The following is a 19,131-nucleotide window of genomic DNA, read 5'->3' on the forward strand; positions in this document are numbered from 1 at the left end:
GAGACCAATTAAGTTTGTCATTGGTATCTTTCGTGTGCATGCACACTTCAGATACACTGAAACAGAAGTCACCAGACCCTTATATATCGTGAGAGGGTGGGGAGGGGTATTACTCAGAAGAAATGCAAATTGCAGGTCAGAGTTGTCACCGGGGATGTACATAGGAAAGCTGTTTTATGTAATATGATCCTCGGGTAAAAAGGAGAAAGCATGAACTGTAAGAGATAAGTCTAAGGAGGCTTTACGCCGCATTCTGCACCAGGGTGTGCCCACTTGTGTCTAAAATATGCAATTAATAAATAGATGTAGGCACACTCAAAAAAATAAAATGCAAATTGATGCCGCTCTAGCCCTTGGCACCAATCTCTATGGTAAACCCATTTGGCATTGATAAATATAAAGGCACCGAGAAAGAGAAAAAAACACGTTCAAACCGGAAGTGGTTGTAAACTCCGCCTATCTCTAGGGTTATTTAAAAGCCGAGGCGTGGGTGGAGCCTCGCGGAGGCGTCTAGGCAAGGCCTTTCAGAACTGGCCAATAAGAACGCCTCCTCTTGAAGTTCCTGCCCAATAAGGAGCGAAGGGGCGGGAAGAGCCCGCGCTTCACGCATCGCCTCAAGTCAAGCGGTCGGGTCCGTGGAGCATCTCCGTGAGGCGGTTATCGATCTGGGTCTGGCGGACGAGAGGCGGCGCGGCTATGAGGATGGCGGCGCTGGCGAGCGCGGCCGAGCGGGCTGTACTGGTGAGAGAGCGGCTGGGGCGTCCGGCCGCGTGGCTGTTGTAGCTGCTGCTGGCTTCGGAGGCAGCGGCGGCGGCGGCGTCTCCTTCCCACTTGGCCGAGAGAAGCCGAGGCGCCTCTGTTCAGCCCTGAGGGACCAACAGCGGCTCTGCCTGGCTCAACCCCTTCGGTGTGGAGCGGGGCCGTGCGTGACGTCACCCGCGCCGGCATCGGCGGTGCGTGACGTCACTCCACAGCATCGCGGAGCCGGCGCCGCCTCCTCCCCTGAAATTATAATTACCTTATTTCATAATGATATTTATCATCGTCGTCGTCATCACCATCCTGAAATATGTTGCCAGCACAGAGAGAGTGCTGTCACTCAGGTCCTCCTTGTGGGCTTCCCTATAGATGCATCTGTTTGGTCACTAGGGTAGCAGGATGGTGGACCAGATGGGCCATTGGCCTGATCCAGCAGCTAGTCTCTGTTGATGTTCTTTCCCCTGCTTTCTATGAATTGCCGGAAAAAAACTGGGCTGAGAGTTTCAGCTGCACATTTAAACTTCATTTAAAAGAGTCCAGTCCAAGAGTTTGTGAATTGATGCATTCTGTCTTCAGGGGCAATCTGTTCACTGTTGCTGAATAAAATCACCCGCTATACTTCCAAGGAACTCCAGGACACAATTTGAAAACCACTCATGTTAGATAAGATTTGCACCCCGCTTAACAATTCCTTCAAGGAGTTCAGGGTGGTGGGCAAAGTTCCTTCCCGCAAGGGACCCCACTTTATCTTACAGCATACTTGTGAGGTTGTGATTTCCAGAGGATGTTGAGTCTCTAGCACTTGTCTTTTCCGCATTTCCTTGCCCTCTGATTCCTCCAGTGTGGTGTAGTGGTTAAGAGCAGTAGACTCGTAATCTGGTGAACCGGGTTCGATTCCCCGCTCCTCTACTTGCAGCTGCTGGGTGACCTTGGGCCAGTCACACTTCTCTGGCATCTCTCAGCCCCACTCACCTCACAGAGTGTTTGTTGTGGGGGAGGAAGGGAAAGCAGAATGTTAGCCGCTTTGAGACTCCTTCGGGTAGTGATAAAGCGGGATATCAAATCCAAACTCTTCTTCTCTTCTCCAAACATTGTGTGTGCGCGTGTGTGTGTGCAAGTGTGCCTGTTACACAGGAGGGGTGGACTGCAGTCCACACAAGCTGATGTCATAATGATTTTTTAGGGTTTAGTGTGCCACAGGCTTCTTTGGTCTTCTGAAGTAGGTTAGGCAGAGCAAAAGCATGGAGCAGGGAGGGGTTGTAGCTCAGTAGCAGAGCATATGCTTTCAGTACAAAAGGTCCCAATTTAGATTCCTAGTCTATCCAGGAAGGGCTGCAAGAGGCCTCTGTTTGACACATGTTGGAAATGATGCTAGACTAGGTGGACTTCTGTCCAAACCAGCAGAGATGCTCTTATCCTTTGAGCTGGTGATAGTATGACTGTAGCATTTTACACTGCAAGATGTGAAAGTCATTGCTTTTTTGAAAGCTTCTTTGATGTCTTAAAATGCTTCTTCATCAGAGCCAAGTCTTCTTGCCCAGCCTGATCCTTGCTGTGCTAGTGTTCTAGTTACAATGATTTTTTTTTAAGACATGGGACCATTAAATAAAACGACTCCCTGCACACATACAATCCAAAAAGGTACAGTCCATCCTGCCATCTGTGGATTCTTTACCACTTCCTTCTGCTGCATGTATATTCCCAGACTCTGCCTTGCATTCCCCAAGCAGGTAGCAATAACATCAACATTAACTTCTCCTTATTGAATTGAGCAAATAACCCCTCTTGTCCAGCATTTTCTCTCCATCACTGCCAGCCAGAGGCCACTGCCTAGAAGCAAGGTTTCATGATTGGGATCTCCTGTAATTGTGTCCAAAGATGTACTGCCTCTGGATGTGGAGAGTCTACTTAACAAGAATTGACCGGGAGAGTTGATGGAATGGTCCTCTCTAAATTTGTCAGTCTCTGTTTGTTTGTGTTCATAGTTCTGCACTTTAAGCCTGCATCCACAAATGTTGACAGTTCAGTTCTAGCACAATGAAACATCATTGGTTGGTTCTGTAAGACACATGGATGGTGCAGTGGTTTTCTGCTTTCCCTTCATGAATTCTTAAATGCCATTCACAGCTGTTGCTGAAAGGTCTGAATTAGAAGCAAGGTCTGTCACTTTGCTATTTGGATAGTATTGTAAAAGAAGGTATATTGTTGGGGGTGGAGTATCACTGAATAGCCAGTGTGTTGCTTTGCAGCTTCAGATGAAAATTAAGATTGATAGATTTGATCCTAACTGGAGCTGTGAGGGTCGGAGACATGCCTCAGGTTTCTCAGGAATCTGCAAACTCTACAGTGTTTTCATCTGCTGCATTAGTTACCATTGTTAGCGCTTTTTCGGCACCAAACACATGTCTGCGCCGGTTGGCTAAAGTACTTGAAAACTTAGCACATATGGTTCTGTTTGCTAGGGTCCACCAACAGTATTGTTGATTTCAACTGTACAGGCCTAGAGTTTATACCTTAGTAATTTGTTAGTCTATTAAGGTGCCAGAATACTTACTTTTGCTTTTATCATCAATAGAAGACTTTACTGCAGGAGTAGGGAACCTTTTTCAGCCTGAGGGTTGCATTCCTTTCCAGCGGATAGGGCTAGATGCAAAAGTGGGCCTTGAAAGTGTGAATCATGCCTTTGTGCCATACCTTGCATTCCACCATGCAAACTTTTCCACACATACAGGCAAGCAAAGAGGCGTTATCACAGTTTAGGAACACATTTCAGTTAGGCGAAAGCACTCAAGGAGCATGTGGGGTGGAGGGCCTCCTGAGGGCCAAATAAAGATTGGCCCCACAGGCCTGGGGTTCCCCATCCCTGCTTTATAAGTTTGTCCAGAGTCTTAAATATACATAAATCTAATCTGGCAGCATTTATCACTTGAGACCTGAAACAAAGCATTTATTTATTTGTTTAGGTCCCATGTGTTGCTGATGCCAGTAAGGCTATTCTGGCCCTTAATCAGATTGCTTGGGGCATTGTTTAAACATTAGTTCAAGCAACAGCTCTATGCTGCATGTTCTCAGTTCATATCACTGTGTTCATTTGACTAACACAATGTCTCCAACACCATAAGGAATGCTTCATCCTAGAGTAATGTGTCTTAGTGGCAAAAGGTTATTCAGTTTACATGCAGCATTTTGTGTTTGTTTGTGAACTCCTTGATGCTAAACAGATTCACCCTTACCCAGTGGGAGAGATTCATGGTGCATTTCCACACTTGAAGTACAGTTTTAACCTGTACAACATGACAGACTGCTGTACAGGTGTGGAACTCTGCATCAAGTAACCTGTGTGCATGCCCAGCATGGGAAATGTATTCCTAGCAAACTCAGCATCAGATGGGCACTTTTACGGGTTTCACTCAATGGTGCTGATCAGCTGTTAAATGCAGAAGATCTGGAGACATCTGTATTCAAGTAGAAATGCATAAATGAAGAGTAACCTAAGAGTTTGGACCTAAGAGGTTCCCCAAAGAACATGGTTGGGTGGTGGGAGGTAAGATTTGGCTCCTACCCTTTGCCTTTCTCCTTAAAAGTAAATGAAGACAATGTCTTAGAAATAGATGCAAGTTAATTATTAAAGCTGTGTAGGTGCTGTCAAGGTTCAAGAGACTCTGAAAGAATTTGTTTGTGTTCATAACAGCTGGAGAAGAATGTTCAAGGTGTCCTTGGGGATTTAGTCTTACTGTGGCTCCACCGCCCCTTCTGGATCCAGCAGTGCTTCTGTTTATCTGAAGCCATGTGGTGCTTTTGGATTCACTCCTGTGTAAACACGTGGATTGTTGTCAGCATTGTGAATAGTTGGTTTCCCCTTTGAACCAAACCTTTCCAGAATTATTTGGGAACAGACACTGAGATGTCATTGCATGATAGGGAAAGATGTTGGGGGCGGAGTTTCCACAGTTTTGTCAAAGTGGGAACCAGGTCAATAAACTGAGGAGTGGTGGTAAGACCGTGAGTTGTGGGGAAGGGACTAGGAGGCATGCTCAGTTCAAAGTTGAGCCTTGCTGGAAGCTCCATATATACATGTCTCTGCAACTATAAGGCTCAGGGGTGATTTATTTAGATCAGGCATGTCCAAAGTCCATTTCGGGAGCCTAATCCGGGCCGCAGCTTGCTTTAATCCGGCCCCTGTGGCAGTTGGCAGTTTATATCCACACAAAAAAACCCTCAACAACTTCAATCCTAAAAAAATGGTTAACAACTTTGGTTAGCCCTTTGGTTGGCCCTCACGGCCCTTCACTTCATCAAATCTGGCCCTCTTTGTAAAAAGTTTGGACACCACTGATTTAGGTAAATGTTGGATTTCCAAATATTTCTATCGGTATGGCCCAATTTGTGCAGTAGAAAATCTAAGCTATGAATTGTGGCACTTTGATCACAAAACTGTAAAAACAACAACAACAAAAAGGGTAGAGCCATTGAAATTAATGGACATGTTTTAGTCTTGTCCATCAGTTCTAATGTGAGTAGGGCTAACAAAGAGTGGCTTTTTCTCAGCAGAGAGAGCAGGACAGCAGAGGCATTGCCCTCTCAGAGCAGAACCTGATACATCTAAACTAAGGAGACACCCCATGCCTTGCTGACTCAATAAGAGCTTGTGAAATCCCCCTCTGTGCTTGGGAAATGGAGAGGAGGAAGCAATTTTGCCATTGCCTGTGTACTCTTTACTTCTGTGTTGATTTGAATATGAATGAAAACCCTGTAGTTTCTAGGCAAAATAAAATCATGTGAAACTGGCAAGAATGTTAAATAAAAATGTTCTGGTTAACTTGCATAGCTTGCTGCCTGGGTAAGATCTTCAGTTTTAAAAGTGCATGATCACAAGCATTCTAAATGTCTTTGGATAGTTTCAGCAGAACTTACTCATTTATGTGTGATGATGTGAGTGGATAGCTCAGTTGGTTAGAGGCTGGTGCTGATAACGCCAAAGTTGTAGGTTCGATCCGCGCGTGCGATAACTGCATATTCCTGCATTGCAGGGGGTTGGACTAGATGATTCCTAAGGTCCCTTCCAACTCTACAAGTCAATGATTTTATGAGTGGAGGAACAAAGAGGAGAGTAGCACTGGAGTACTAAATATCTTTCGAAAGTTCTCAGTGAATCATACTATAGAAATGTGGAGTATAAATGCAGGGGGTTTTAATATGTATTTTCTTTCCCTGCAGGAAGAGGAGTTCAAGTGGCTTTTACGAGAGGAGGTTCATGCTGTCCTACGCCAGCTGCAAGATATTCTGAAGGTATTTACCAAAACATGATATTTCTTCCGACTGTGTGTTTCTTTGTCTGAAGCAGTTACTGGGCATACTAGCAACCTCTCAGGCCTCTCGTTCCACTATAAAACAATTTCAAACTTGCTATGGGTTCTGGGTTTTGGTTGCTTCAGGTATATTAGCCTTTGGCAAAAATTAGTGCTCTCCATAAGCTTTGGAGCACAACTCCTGTCTGCCCCAGCCAGCATCGTACTGACTGGACCTGATGGGAGTTGTAGTCGAAAACATTTGGAGGGTACTAGGTTGCCAAATGCTGGTCTCTACTTATGATGATACCAGAATACAGTGGTACCTTGGGTTACAGATGCTTCAGGTTACAGACGCTTCAGGTTACAGACTCCACTAACCCAGAAATAGTACCTTAGGTTAAGAACTTTGCTTCAGGATGAGAACACAAATCGCACGGCGGCAGCGGGAGTCCCCATTAGCTAAAGTGGTACCTCAGGTTAAGAACGGACCTCCAGAATGAATTAAGTTCTTAACCCAAGGTACCACTGTATGCAAGTATGGCGACAAGCCAGGGCCATGCACTAATTTCACCAGCAAAGAGCCAAATGCCAGGCCAGCTTTGTAGCAGAGATTTAAAAAGGACCCAAATTGTGTACTGCAGATTTGTCCTCTTCTCACCCCACCCCCAGTCCAGATATCAGAATTACAACTTCAGAGAGAGATTGAAAGACTTCCGCTTTTGGCGGCTATGCTGTGTATGTTCAGGTGGATGAATGAAGATTACTCGTGGGGTTTTTTAACTGAGTCAAGAAGTGTGTGTGTAGATAGATAGCCGTGAAGTACTTAAAGTTCATGAGATGAAATAAATTTCCCAGAAACAGGAAACTCTGGTGCATCTGTTCAAAGTATTTAAAAACAATAGAGAAGTGTGGAGGCAGGAGGTAGGTTATACCATTGGTTTTATTTTTGTGTGAAGCAGAGTGGTCTTGCCAGTTTTCTGAGTTTCTAACCAAAGAAGAAGAAGAAGAAGAAGAAGAAGAAGAAGAAGAAGAAGAAGAAACAACTTTGGGAGGCAGCTGGTGTCTCCGGCACTCATTCTTCTCTGCTTCTTTCTTGCTCAGGAGGCTTCTCATCGCTTTACATTGCCTGTGAGCGGTTCAGAGGGACCCATCAAGCAAGAGAACTTTATTCTGGGTAGTTCAAAGTACGTATGGAGATCTTCATGGGCAACATGATTTGTAACTGTTGTCTCCTTGTAGCAGCTATAGAGGGGAGGGGAAGCAAAGTGGACTTGGCTAAGTCCAGCCAGTGAGGGGGGAGCCAAGTCTGGGATCTTCCATCGCCACTTCGCACCACACCATGCGGCTCAGACAAAAGTTGTTTCTCAGGCAGCATCTCAGGAAGCCTCTGTGAGTCAAGATTAGAAAACTATTCAGCTTCTGTCAGTGTAATTAAGTTTAAATTAGAAGCACACGTTGGAGCTGATATGATCCCTCTCATCCTTGCCCTTCAATAGCTCCATCCATTCTCCTTTGCTGCCTTTCCCCCTTGTGTGGAATGTATTCTCTGAGTGTGTATGTTAGGAGCTTAGAACCTTTTTCAGCCCAAGGGCCCTGTGCTCATGGTGGGCAGTGCCAGATGCAAAAGTGGGTGGAGCCACAGATCTGTACAGTAGGCTAGATTCCAGCCATGCAGAAGTTTCCACATACACATCTCTCCATCCAGGCAAGCAAGAGGCATTATCACATTCTGGCCAGACAAAATCCCTCAAGGAGGGTACAAAACAATGAGGGGTGTGGCCTGGGGAGAATCCCAAGGGCGCTGGACAGAGGGGCGTGGAGAGCTACATCCTGTATCCTGGCCCAAGATACCCCTCCTCTCTTGTATGCTGGGTCAAGTCTCCCTCCGAACATCTGATTTAAAATCACTTTTTCTGCTTACCCTTAGGTTTATTATCTCCCTTGGTCCTCATTCCCAATGGTAGCCAAACTTTAATTTCATGTTGCAGTGCTTGCCTTCATTACTGATCCATCTGTCGCTCTCCATCTCATTTTCCCGACTCTATTTAGATTGTAAATCCGAACTGCAACACCTTAAGACGTGTAAATAACAAAGGCAGTTATTTGCTTTGTTGTTGTTTTTTTAAGCCCCAGGGCTATATAGGAGAAGATGTGCTTTAAATTCTTCAAAGGGGACCACTAGAAAGGTGCAAAGCAGTCAGAAAGATGTGTGTCCCTTCCCTGGCTCTGGTCTTCAGCCTCGTTGTTTCCATAAAGGGCTGAATGCCCAAGTGGGTGGATAGACACTTCTAAACCCACTGCTCAGGCACATGTTCAAAAATGGGCTGGGAGGGGGCGGGATGAAGAGAACTCCCATTTCCTCTAGCTGTTGTCTGCTCTTCCTCTGCCAATAGCTATAACAGCATTGAGTTTTGAGGTAGGGCTGTGCCAAAATGCTCCCCTCCCAGATTTCACAACCCTTATTCAGAGACCGCAAACTGGCCATTTCTCTGATTATGAGGGGTAATGCATAGTAAAAACTTGCTGCCATCATGGAGGCCTCTTACTTAAGCAATGTGAGGGGTGGATGGGCAGCTTCTTTAACCATTTTTTTGTTAGCACTGCTGCCTGTAACAGAACAGTTCTGCTTCCAGCAGCCTGAACATCTTTTTTTGTAGCTGCAGAATGACTTGAATGCAGTGTCATTTTAGGACACTTTAGAGGAAGGAAACATGGTTATCACTATTGGTGGCTGCCATATTTTCCATCCTTCAAAATGCCCCAGAATGATGCTGCATCCAGGTCAATTGGGGTTAAGCCAAAGCAGAGCTGGTCTGTTATCTGTGTCTCTACCACTGTTTGGTATGTTGGCATGATAAAAGTTTTTAAAAATAGAACAGAGACATTGCCCTGCCATCACATTGTAAAAGTTTATTGCATACCCATCCTAATAAACAATGAATCTGCTCTTTTTGGGGGGCAGGGAGCTGAACCCCTTCCTCCACCAGATTGAATGTCCACAGAATCCATCCAATCCTTTTCCCAGCTTACATTTGAAGATGATGCACTGCTACAGAGGACCCACCATACTTGGTACTTTATTGAGAGCAGTGTGCATCCTGTCATCAGATCCTTAACCAATCCCAATTTTATGGTCACATTCCTGTTGCAGAAACAAAGACGATTCATGTCTAAATAACAAACAGAGTTTGTTTTGCTCAATCACACTTTCCGCAATTATACAAGGAGGCTGTTTGCAGTATGTCAGCAACTGAGAGAAAACCAGAAAATAGCACAAGTCTTTCTTTATGCTGTCTATTCCTGATGCTTCCAATGAGGAAGTTAGAACTGTAAATATATAATCCCTGAACAGCACTGGCCTGCTCTTTGAACCATTTGTGTTTGCTTGTGTATATACATCCCCAAACACCCGTGAGAATTAGATGCATTTTATTATCCATGTTAACAACACTGCCTTTTATTTCAGCACTGACCAGGTGAAGGGAGTCCTGACACTTCAGGGAGATGCCTTGTGCCAGGCTGTGAGTATTTGCTCATGCAAGTTTCACGTGGTAGGGAGTGGGTACCTCCCTGATGGTGCCAGGCAGGAAAATCTCATCTCCTTCCAACACTCTTGGCATGTCAGCAGATCTCCTCTTGGGGGAATTCCAGCTTATTTTTCACTTGGGTCACTATACATTTAAGTACTATTACAGCAGTTTAAACAGTTGTGGCTTCTCCTCAAAAATCCTGGGAACTGTAGTTTGTTAAGGGTGCTGAGATTTGTTAGAATACTCCTGGTCCCCTCCCAGAGTTACAGTACCCTGGATAGAGAGGTTGTTTGTTAAACCACTCTGGAAATTGTAGCTCTTAAGAAGGGGATAGAGGCGTCTCCTAACACAGTGTTTCCCAACCTTTTTTGGGCAAAGGCACACTTGTTTCATGAAAAAAATCTCGAGGCACACCACCATTAGAAAATGTTTAAAAAATTAACTCTGTGCCTATATTGACTATATATAAAGTAACTCTCTTTAATAGGCATCAAATAAACACAAAGAAAGTACCGTATTTTTCGCCCCATAGGACGCACTTTTTCCCCTCCAAAAATAAAGGGGAAATGTGTGTGCGTCCTATGGGGCGAATGCAGGCTTTCGCTGAAGCCTGGAGAGCAAGAGGCATCGGTGCGCACTGACCCCTCTTGCTCTCCAGGCTTCAGGAAGCTGTCCGCAAGCCTTGCGCGCCCGGCAGGAGCTCCCGCCCAGCGCGCAAGGCTTGGGGCGGCAGCCTGTTGCCCGAAGCACAGGGAGCCCTCCGGAGGGCTCCCCGTGCTTCGGGCGAGTGTCTGCAAGGCTTGCGCGCCCGGCGGGAGCTCCCGCCCAGCGCGCAAGGCTTGGGGCGGCAGCCTGTTGCCCGAAGCACAGAGAGCCCTCCGGAGGGCTCCCCGTGCTTCGGGCGAGTGTCTGCAAGCCTTGCGCGCCCGGCAGGAGCTCCCGCCAGGCGCGCAAGGCTTGGGGCGGCAGCCTGTTGCCCGAAGCACGCGGAGCCCTCCGGAGGGCTCCCCGTGCTTCGGGCGAGTGTCTGCAAGCCTTGCGCGCCCGGCAGGAGCTCCCGCTGGGCGCGCGAGGCTTGGGGCGGCGGCACGGGGCGGCCGGCCGAAGCGAGCGGCGATGGGATTTGGGAGGGAGCTCGCTCGCCGCCCCGCGTGTGCTCGCCGCCGCCGCCGCCCCGCCTCTCGCCGCCGGACTCGCCCGCCTCCCTCCCACGGCACACCAGGCAACGTCTTGCGGCACACTAGTGTGCCGCGGAACACCGGTTGGGAAACACTGTCCTAACAGCCCTCAGTGCCCTTAACAAACTACAACTCTCATAATTATTTGGGGGAAGCTGCAACTGTTTGAAGTGGTGTAAGAATGCTGTGAATGTATGGTACAGATGCACCTCTGCCATAATCAGATAAATAACCAACTGACTGGTATCACTTGCTCACATGAGCCTTTGCCATTTACCTTGCTGAATTGTCTTTCAAAGGCCGCAGGGACCATGAAACCCCTGCCCTCGTATTGCTGCTCATGCACAACAGTTACCTGCTGCTTTTGGTTTCCATGTCAGCAATGTAGCCAACACACCATCAGTGCCAGGCAACATACCATGCAGATCTCTTAGGATTGTTATTGAGGCCTGGTTGTAGATTCTCCAGATGGTTAAGCAAACTTCTTTCAGCCTCACTGCACTATTGCTGCAATGCAGATAAACATGGCCTCTAATCCCAACGGGTAACAATAAATCCAAGAGAGGAATTTGACTTTGTGTGTGTGTGTGTGTGTGTGTGTCCCATGAACTGTAGGACTACTGCATGCTCCAAATCAGTGTTTCTCATTCTTGGGTCTCCAATTCCCATCATCCCTGGCCACTGGTCCTGCTAGCTGAGGATGGTAGTTGTAGTCCAAAAACAGCTGGAGACCCAAGTTTGGGAAGCACTGCTCACCAACCTTTTGGGGCACATTTGCAAACTGGAGAAACTGTTGCGGGCACCACACATACACACACCACCACAATCAAGCACATATTACAACCTGTTCCACTCGCTACAACAGAGTACTGATTTGAAGCTTAACTGTAGGGAGGGGGCCCTGTTGGGGCTAGGAAAAGCATCTGCAGACCCAATTGCACCTGGAGGTGCCGCTTCAGTAATTCCTGAAACAGAATTTTTATTTGAGAGCTTGCAGCTTCTCAAGTTCCTTACCTGCTAAACTGTGGCTTCTCAGTGATTGACCCAGGAGGGGGTTGCATCTTTCTCTACTCCCTGTTGTTTGTTAACTGTTCAACCAGGCACAGTGTTTCAGTATGTTACCGAGGCCCCTGGAAAGTCAAGGTCCTGGACCACTGGTTATTTGAGGACTTTGCTTGTTTTTGCTGCAGTGGTTCAGGTGAGCCAGGTATGGCACAGAGCTTGGCATCAAGTAATTCAAATGATTTGACCCCTCTCTTTGGCCAAAAAGGCCTCGAGCAGCATAGAAAGATCAATAAAAGACATGACACACAAGAGGAAAAGAACAGGGAGGGGAAAAGGAAGCTCAATCCCCAGCTCTTAAAGTTACAATTCTTCCCAAGGGCTAGCTGGAATAGAAACAATTCAGGTGGCCTGATGGAACAGCTGCCACTAGGTGACAGTTGAGGCAGCTGGTTCCTCAATAGAGGTGACAAAACAACCCTTCTTCCTTTCTTTGCAACCTGACGTAATGACTGCCACTGTTGACTTTCCCAAGCCAGTTAACCAACTACTGGTTAGCAGATGCATCCAGTGTGGGGCTGAAAATGGCCATTAATGGGCTATCTGATTGTCAATCCTAAGCCCTAATACCACATAGGCATCAAACAGAATAATGTTTTTTGCCTCTCAGAAAAGGTGCTTTCTCCAGCTTGCTGTTCCTCCTATAGAAATGTAGTACCTGATACAGTACTTCCAGGACTCAGCATCCTGACCTCAATAATCAGAAATAGGGTGGGAGGGTCAGAGTAGTCTCTGCTAGATTTTCATTAGTAGGGAATTGCTATGAATGTATGCTGTGTGTATGCACCCTTCATCACCCTTCTCTGTTTCTCAGGATATTAACTTAAAAATGCCCAGGAATAACCAGCTCCTACACTTTGCATTCCGGGATGATAAACAATGGAAACTCCAACAGGTATGATGACTGCAAACCCGTCTTCTTGCATCTTATTTGTGCAGATTTTGTGTGCTTCTAAGTTCAAAACTCTTTTTGCCTGCTTTGGCCCAGCATGCTGATGGGCTGCCCTTTGTGCTTTTTTCAGATCCAGGATGCAAGGAATCATGTCAACCAAGCGATCTACCTGCTTACCAACAGAGGCGCCAATTACCAGTTCAAGACAGGATGTGAGGTCCTCAAGGTGAGAATTGTGCTTGCTTCCGTTCTCCTTGGGGACAGTCACTTTTCCAGATGAGCGAACACTTCACCTGCAACTGGAACAATTGTGGGACAGAGCTGTGGCTTGATGGCCCTGACGGGACACATGGTTAGCATGTGTCTGGTCCCAGATTCTGTCCTTTGCATCTCTTGTTAAAGGGCAAATGGTCATAGAACAGGGAAGGAAATCTACCTGGGACTTTGGAGAGCTGCTCCCAGAACAGACAGCACTGGGCTAGGCGGCACTACTGCTCTGGCTTAGTATGCAACCAGCAGAACTTTAAAAGGCCTTGCTGGATCAGGCCAAATGCCCACCTCATCTCCAGTTAAATGACTCAGAGATGCCGAGAAGCGGGGCATGAAGGCAACAGCCATCCAGTATTCAGAGGCATAACTTACCCTTACACAGAAGGGTTTTTCTTCCTTTCCATGTAGGTCACAAGAGATTTCAGACGTGTGTAATGGGATATTAATATAGAAGGTGTAATGATGACCATTGGCTTAGATATATTAGATAGGAAATAGAGCCTCCATGCTCAGAGGTAAGATATCTGGCTTGTAAGAATCCTGGCTGTCCATAGCTGTTAATTGAATACTGGACTTTATTTATTGATACCATTTTTCAGTCCCACCTTTCAGAATGCAAATTATTCTAAGGCTGTTTAGAAGCCCACATTTTCCAAAACCTCAGTGAACGATATCCACACATAAAGTCATCAGGATCCTTCCCACAGGGCAATTGGTGGTAGAATCATCAGGGGAAAGAAGGGTGATAGTCCAGCTAGAGCAGGCCTTGGTGTGGTCTTCGCCTCCTTCCCACCTTCTCCTGGGGTCCTGCTCACGGGGCAGTTGGTGTCAGGGAGATTAGAGGGACCTTTGACCTAATCCAGGAAGGCAGTTTGTTTTGGGGGCAGTTTCTTGCTAAAACTCAAACGAAATGTTTCTGATGGACCCTACGCATCAATTATGATTTGTGCACACGAAGAAAGCTCCGGGGTACCTGAGAGGCCAGGGTTACGCTTGGTTCTTGATACACTGAAAGCCATTTTGGAGGAACGTCATATGACTAAGACTTTTCAGCCACATCTCTAAATAAAATTGCGGGTTTCTCTCTCTGCCTTCCTCCTCCTCTCTCCACACCAGTTGATGGATGCAGTGATGCTGCAGTTGACAAGAGCTCGGAATCGGCTCACCACTCCAGCTACTTTGACTCTGCCAGAAATCGCCTCTAGTGGTGTTACGGTAACTGCCTTTGTCAGTCTCTCAGGAAGGGATAAGCACACACCTGCTCCAGCCCACTCAAATCTCTGTTAAGAGTAATCTTAGTTGTGCTCTAAGAAAAGTCCAGCTTTGTGTATACGTGCATTAAGCCTGCTGTACTGTGTGAATGGCTTAGGTTTTAAGTTAGTGGCAACAGCAAGTCTACAGAAGTCAAGAAGTGGAAGTAGTAGCCATCCTCCCACCTTGGCTTCCATCCTTCTAAACTCTGAAAGTCCTACCTACAAAGTTGCCTTTGTCTCCTGAGCTTTGAGAATTTCCTGGACATTTTTTTTTTTAAATTGCACATCCATGAGGACTAGAATGTTGCTTGCAATATGCAGGCTCAGGGAAACCAAATCCATTCCCTAGTAATGCTTTACATGATGTGGTAAATTGTTCAGTGTTGGCAATGGGGGAGACAGGTGCAGTGGGCCCTTCTGAGGTTTCCCACCCCCCAAAGAGCTGGTGGCTGCTGCTAGACGGGGGCTCCTGGCATGCTGCAGCAGACAGATTTTGCTCACACAGTTTCCTGTGACTGCATGTGATCAGAAAAGAACTGTTACAAATAGGAGCAGAGGGACTCTTTGCCCTTGGGAGCTCAGCAGTTTTGGTGAACTGGATGTTTCTGACTCTCATTAAAATTAACATGTGGCCCCTGATGCGTTGCTCTTTGTTTAACGCCTGAAATCTTTAGGTCAGGGAGCGCCAGCCTGTCAGTGTTGACACCAAAGATGTTGATGCAGGTGGGCCAGTGGGCTTGGCCCAGTCTGCCAATTTGTATTTGCCCAGTTGAGAGACTGGGACTTTCAGAATAGAAAAAATATTCATCACCATCTTTGCAGCAGTGATGCAATGGTTGTAAAACGGTGGGTTGGTATTCCCAGGGGTGGAGGAAAGAGGATGCGGTGGGGACGGAACACCCCGGGTGTCTTCGCTGAGGGGGGGGGTGACATTTGGTGCACTGCCTGCCCATAACTCTCAAGCCTACCCCGAGCCGTCGGGGGAAGTGGGAGAGCTGTGCCACTTTGTCGGCGGCATTCCCTTCCCCCTTCGTTTTGACAGCTGGGGGAGGTTTGGGAGTCACAGGTAGGCGGCTTGCTCCATCCCCAGCTGCAGGGTGTGCATGCTGCTCTGTGCACCCGAGCGGCTATTCCGTGCCTGGGAGGGCACCCTCTGTGCCCCGCCTCCCTTGGGAGCGTGCCCGCCCTGGGCAGCACGGGTATATGCTCCGCTGCTGGGTGTTCCGTTTCTCTCCTGTCCCTGTGATTGAGTGACAGGGCCTAAAGGGGAATGTTTTCTTCTCCTGACAGTACTTCAGGCCCCTCTAGGGAGACCTGCTTTACACTCTGAGAATCTTTGTCCTAGCATTGGTCTTAATTGGTGAGCTGGAACCCACAACCAAATCACGATCTGATCTAAGGTGGATCATAACAGCTGCGCCACCACCATAGAAATACATTGTAAAAAGTCAAGGAATGGGTCCCCAAATGCATGTTTGATTTAAAGGTCAGAAAAAAAATGAAGACTACTGTCCTCGAGGGATACTTGTTCACAGTCCTGGTATTTTCAATGGTTAAGAAATGAAGGACCTTAATGATACACTGGTTTTGCTTTCCCCGCAGAAAATGTTCACTCCTGCTCTGCCTCCAGACATCCTTGTCAATTTCTACATCAACCTGAATAAGCTCTGCTTGACTGTCTATCAGCTGCATGCTCTGCAACCCAGTTCTACAAAGGTACCGGGAAGATGCTGAAGGGCTGTTTATAAATCTCCTAAAATATAAATAAATAGAGCGTAACCCCCAGCTCGCTTCCAGGGCAGGGGTCTACTCTACTGTAATCCTACACAGGAGATATCCCTTACCACTTGGGGAGAAGGTCAGCGTTAGAGCATTGGTTCCAAATCTTAACAAAGGTGAAATATTGTGGTTAATATAGCTGAGGGTCATAAGCCATTTGTAGGTCCGACCAAGCTCCTTGATTTTAAATGTGTTGGTGGATCTTCAGTGGTGATAGTTGTGGCAAAACTGTAGATGAGGTCCAGAAGCAGAAGCTTAACATCTTTCTCCTTTGTATTTACTATCACTACTTCAAGGGGGTGTTGTGAAAGACTATTGCACAAGCTCTGACTAGCTGGGTAAATGTTTGTGGGTTGTATCTGAGCAAGTTCTACTCAGAGTAGAGCTGTTGAAATGAATGGACCTGAATTAGTCATACCCATTACTTTCAGTGGATTTACTCTTGGGTAGAACTTAGTTGAAGGCAACACCATATCTCTCTAAGAGTCAGGAAATGACAACAGATGTCAAGGAAGCAGAAAAAATATTGAGACTGTAAGTACACTATTCACATTGCCTCTATAATAAAGAAAGCTTGTGGAGTCTACACAGAACAACTGTTTCCTTCTTTGAAAATCCATGGGTGGTAATTTTTTATTTCCTCCCCCAGAACTTCAGACCGGCTGGAGGGTCCATACTACACAACCCAGGGGCCATGTTGTAAGTTGGGTTGTTTTTGTTTTAATTGTGTATTTTGTGATTTTATATTGTGATTTTATGTTGAGACCTGCGGGTATAGGGTGGTATACACATTTAATAAAATAAATGAATAAATACCATCACACTATGGTAAAGAAGGCCTGAGGGAACAGGGTGGAATCTTGTCTGTGTAACCTCCCTGCCCCTAGCAACTAACTAACTAACTAACTAACTAACTAACTAACTAACTAACTCTCTCTCTCTCTCTCTCTCTCTCTCTCTCTCTCTCTCTCTCTCTGCAGTGAGTTCAACAACCAAAGATATGAAGTGAACCATGTCCACAAAGTGGAGTGTGTCGTGCCCTGGCTGAATGACGCCCTCGTTTTTTTCACCGTCTCCTTGCAGCTGTGCCAGCAGCTGAAGGACAAGGTTGGGTGGTGGAAAGAGAGAACGTGGTTGGCAAAGGGCATTCCTTGCTTTTGGGGTCCAGGGGAGGCTGCTGGATGTTGAAAGTATTTTTCAGCGACAGCCAGTGTGATGCCCTGCAGAAGCTGCTGGACTGCCGTCATCTCTGACCATTAACTATGCTAGCTGGGGCTGAGTGGGCATGTGGAGGGCACCACGTTGACTACTTCTGGTATACTTAGTGAAGTGTTAGTTCTGTATCTGATGCAGAAAAAGGAGACACACTGGGGGCAAGGCAAATAGCGTTGGATTGTATGAAACTTAAAAGCATATGTCCTGCTGATGTAAGTAACCCTTAGCAATAATATAGCACATTTAGAGCATTTAGACTGCTACAGCTAAGTCTATTTCAAGTAAAATGCAATGGAAAAATGAACCAACAGCCCTGTCATGGTAGGTTGATATTATCCCCATATTTCAGATTTGGGAGGGTGGGATGTGGACACTTAGAGAACCTCTAAGCTTGTGACAAAAGTGAGATTTGAATTAAGGATCCCCACTTCCTGCTCATTCTTGGATTCCACACCAATTAGCTTTTTACAGCAGGGGTGGGAAACCTTAGCTTGGGGGTTCCCAAACAGATGTCTTGAGCATGAGCATGATGCGGCTTCTGACAACCTCTCCCCCTCTTATTTTCCAGATCTCTGTGTTTTCTGGCTACTGGAACTACAAGCTCTACTGATCCTGCCTCAAACAGTGGTCCATTTGCAATTTCAGCCACTCTCTCTCTTCCCGGGAGGAAATCATTGTATAAGCTGTCTATGTGTGAAGATTTACTGGATCCCACTGTTCATGGTGGCAGCTGGGTAGGCACCATGCCCAGTGTTGGCATCCTCATGTGTCGAATATCATTATTTATTAGCACTTTAGAAGTACACCTATTCCTTTCCAAGCTGGTGAACACTAGTCAAATCCCAACCCTCTAGCACAGGGAATGGGCTCTCCAAATGTCACAGGACTGCAACTCCCATTGTCCCTGAACCCCTGGCCATGCTGGCTGGGACTGGTGGGAGCTGAAGTCTAGCAAGACTTGGAGGGCCACAGGCTCCCCTTTTCCCTTCATTAGAGGAAAAGGTGTGATTGTGAACAGGGAAAATGAAGCCAGGGCTGGACTGTTATGGAGGGATGACAAGAGGGACCAACTTGGTGTGTGTGGTGGGCCACAAAGAGCCATTCCTTCCTCGTCATATTTTTGGTTTGCTGTCCCTTCCATCACCACCACCAAATCTCTTGCGCCAATGTGGAAGATTCATCTCTACAATTTAACCCCAGTGGCGTCGGAAACAATGTTCTTTTGGTGGGAAGCCAGAGGCACCACCTCCATCATGTCTTCCATTGAGCCATCGCTATGCCCGTCTACCACTAAGCAATGCAAACCATGCATGTTTGTCTTGGTGGCAGAGTGGTCGGTTGCTGCTAAACTTGAACGAATCATTCCTTGAACTGGTCTGCTGTTGTCGTTAAATAAAAATCCCTGACCGTTGTGCTGTGTGGCTGAAGTTGCAAACCTATGTTTCGAAGGAGACCCCAATGATGCATAGGAGGGAGTTAGTCGAAATGTCTTAAGTTGATGCAGGATGCCTCGACTCTGCCTGTTGTTAATTATTAAATTGCTTAACAGCCCTTCACCAGAACAGGTTTCAACCATGTAGAATGCTAATTGTTTTAAACTAATTTTAATATTTCAATCAGATGAATAGCAAGGATCCTAAAAATCTCTACTGCTAAAAATCTCAAAAGGCCAGGGCAAAGAGGTGTATCTTCAGCATATGACAAAAACTATACAATGAAGTTGTCAGTTGCACTTTTGTAGCGGGGAATGACATGGCTTAGGGCAGGGTGGCCCAAGTGGGCTGCAGTACTTTGACACAGAACCCATGGGCTGCACTCTGCTTCATTACATGGGGAAGAGGGAAGCAAGAGCAAAAGCTGAACACACACACACACACACACACACACACACACACACACACA

The 19,131-nt window shown here is 46.6% G+C and overlaps 1 protein-coding gene across 2 annotated transcripts; it reads left to right on the forward strand.

The window, feature by feature from the left end:
• Nucleotides 1-510: 510 nt before the first annotated feature.
• ROGDI (rogdi atypical leucine zipper) lies at nt 511-18,640 on the forward strand. Of its 2 annotated transcripts, XM_081840368.1 has the most exons (11): nt 529-741; nt 5,977-6,048; nt 7,152-7,234; nt 9,517-9,571; nt 12,635-12,715; nt 12,843-12,938; nt 14,099-14,197; nt 15,838-15,951; nt 16,664-16,713; nt 16,995-17,121; nt 17,798-18,640. In XM_081840368.1, exons 1-11 carry the CDS (start codon nt 697-699, stop codon nt 17,837-17,839), a joined length of 864 nt encoding a protein of 287 aa, XP_081696494.1. In that variant the 5' UTR covers nt 529-696; the 3' UTR covers nt 17,840-18,640. The 2 variants fall into 2 exon arrangements, with proteins under 2 accessions (XP_081696493.1, XP_081696494.1); XM_081840367.1 differs by lacking the exon at nt 17,798-18,640 and having other exon boundaries at nt 511-741; nt 16,995-17,791.
• Nucleotides 18,641-19,131: the final 491 nt, after the last annotated feature.

This window comes from Podarcis erhardii (genome assembly GCF_964252035.2).
Source record: "Podarcis erhardii genome assembly, chromosome: 14".
Taxonomy (NCBI): domain Eukaryota; kingdom Metazoa; phylum Chordata; class Lepidosauria; order Squamata; family Lacertidae; genus Podarcis; species Podarcis erhardii.

What these genes read in the sequence shown, in the direction of transcription:
- ROGDI (XM_081840367.1), top strand. Translation starts at nt 697, where the DNA reads ATGAGGATGGCGGCGCTGGCGAGCGCGGCCGAGCGGGCTGTACTG. An exon ending in GAGATGCCTTGTGCCAGGCT is followed by an intron (nt 9,572 to 12,634) that starts GTGAGTATTTGC and finishes TCTGTTTCTCAG; the next exon opens with GATATTAACTTAAAAATGCC. An exon ending in AACAATGGAAACTCCAACAG is followed by an intron (nt 12,716 to 12,842) that starts GTATGATGACTG and finishes TGCTTTTTTCAG; the next exon opens with ATCCAGGATGCAAGGAATCA.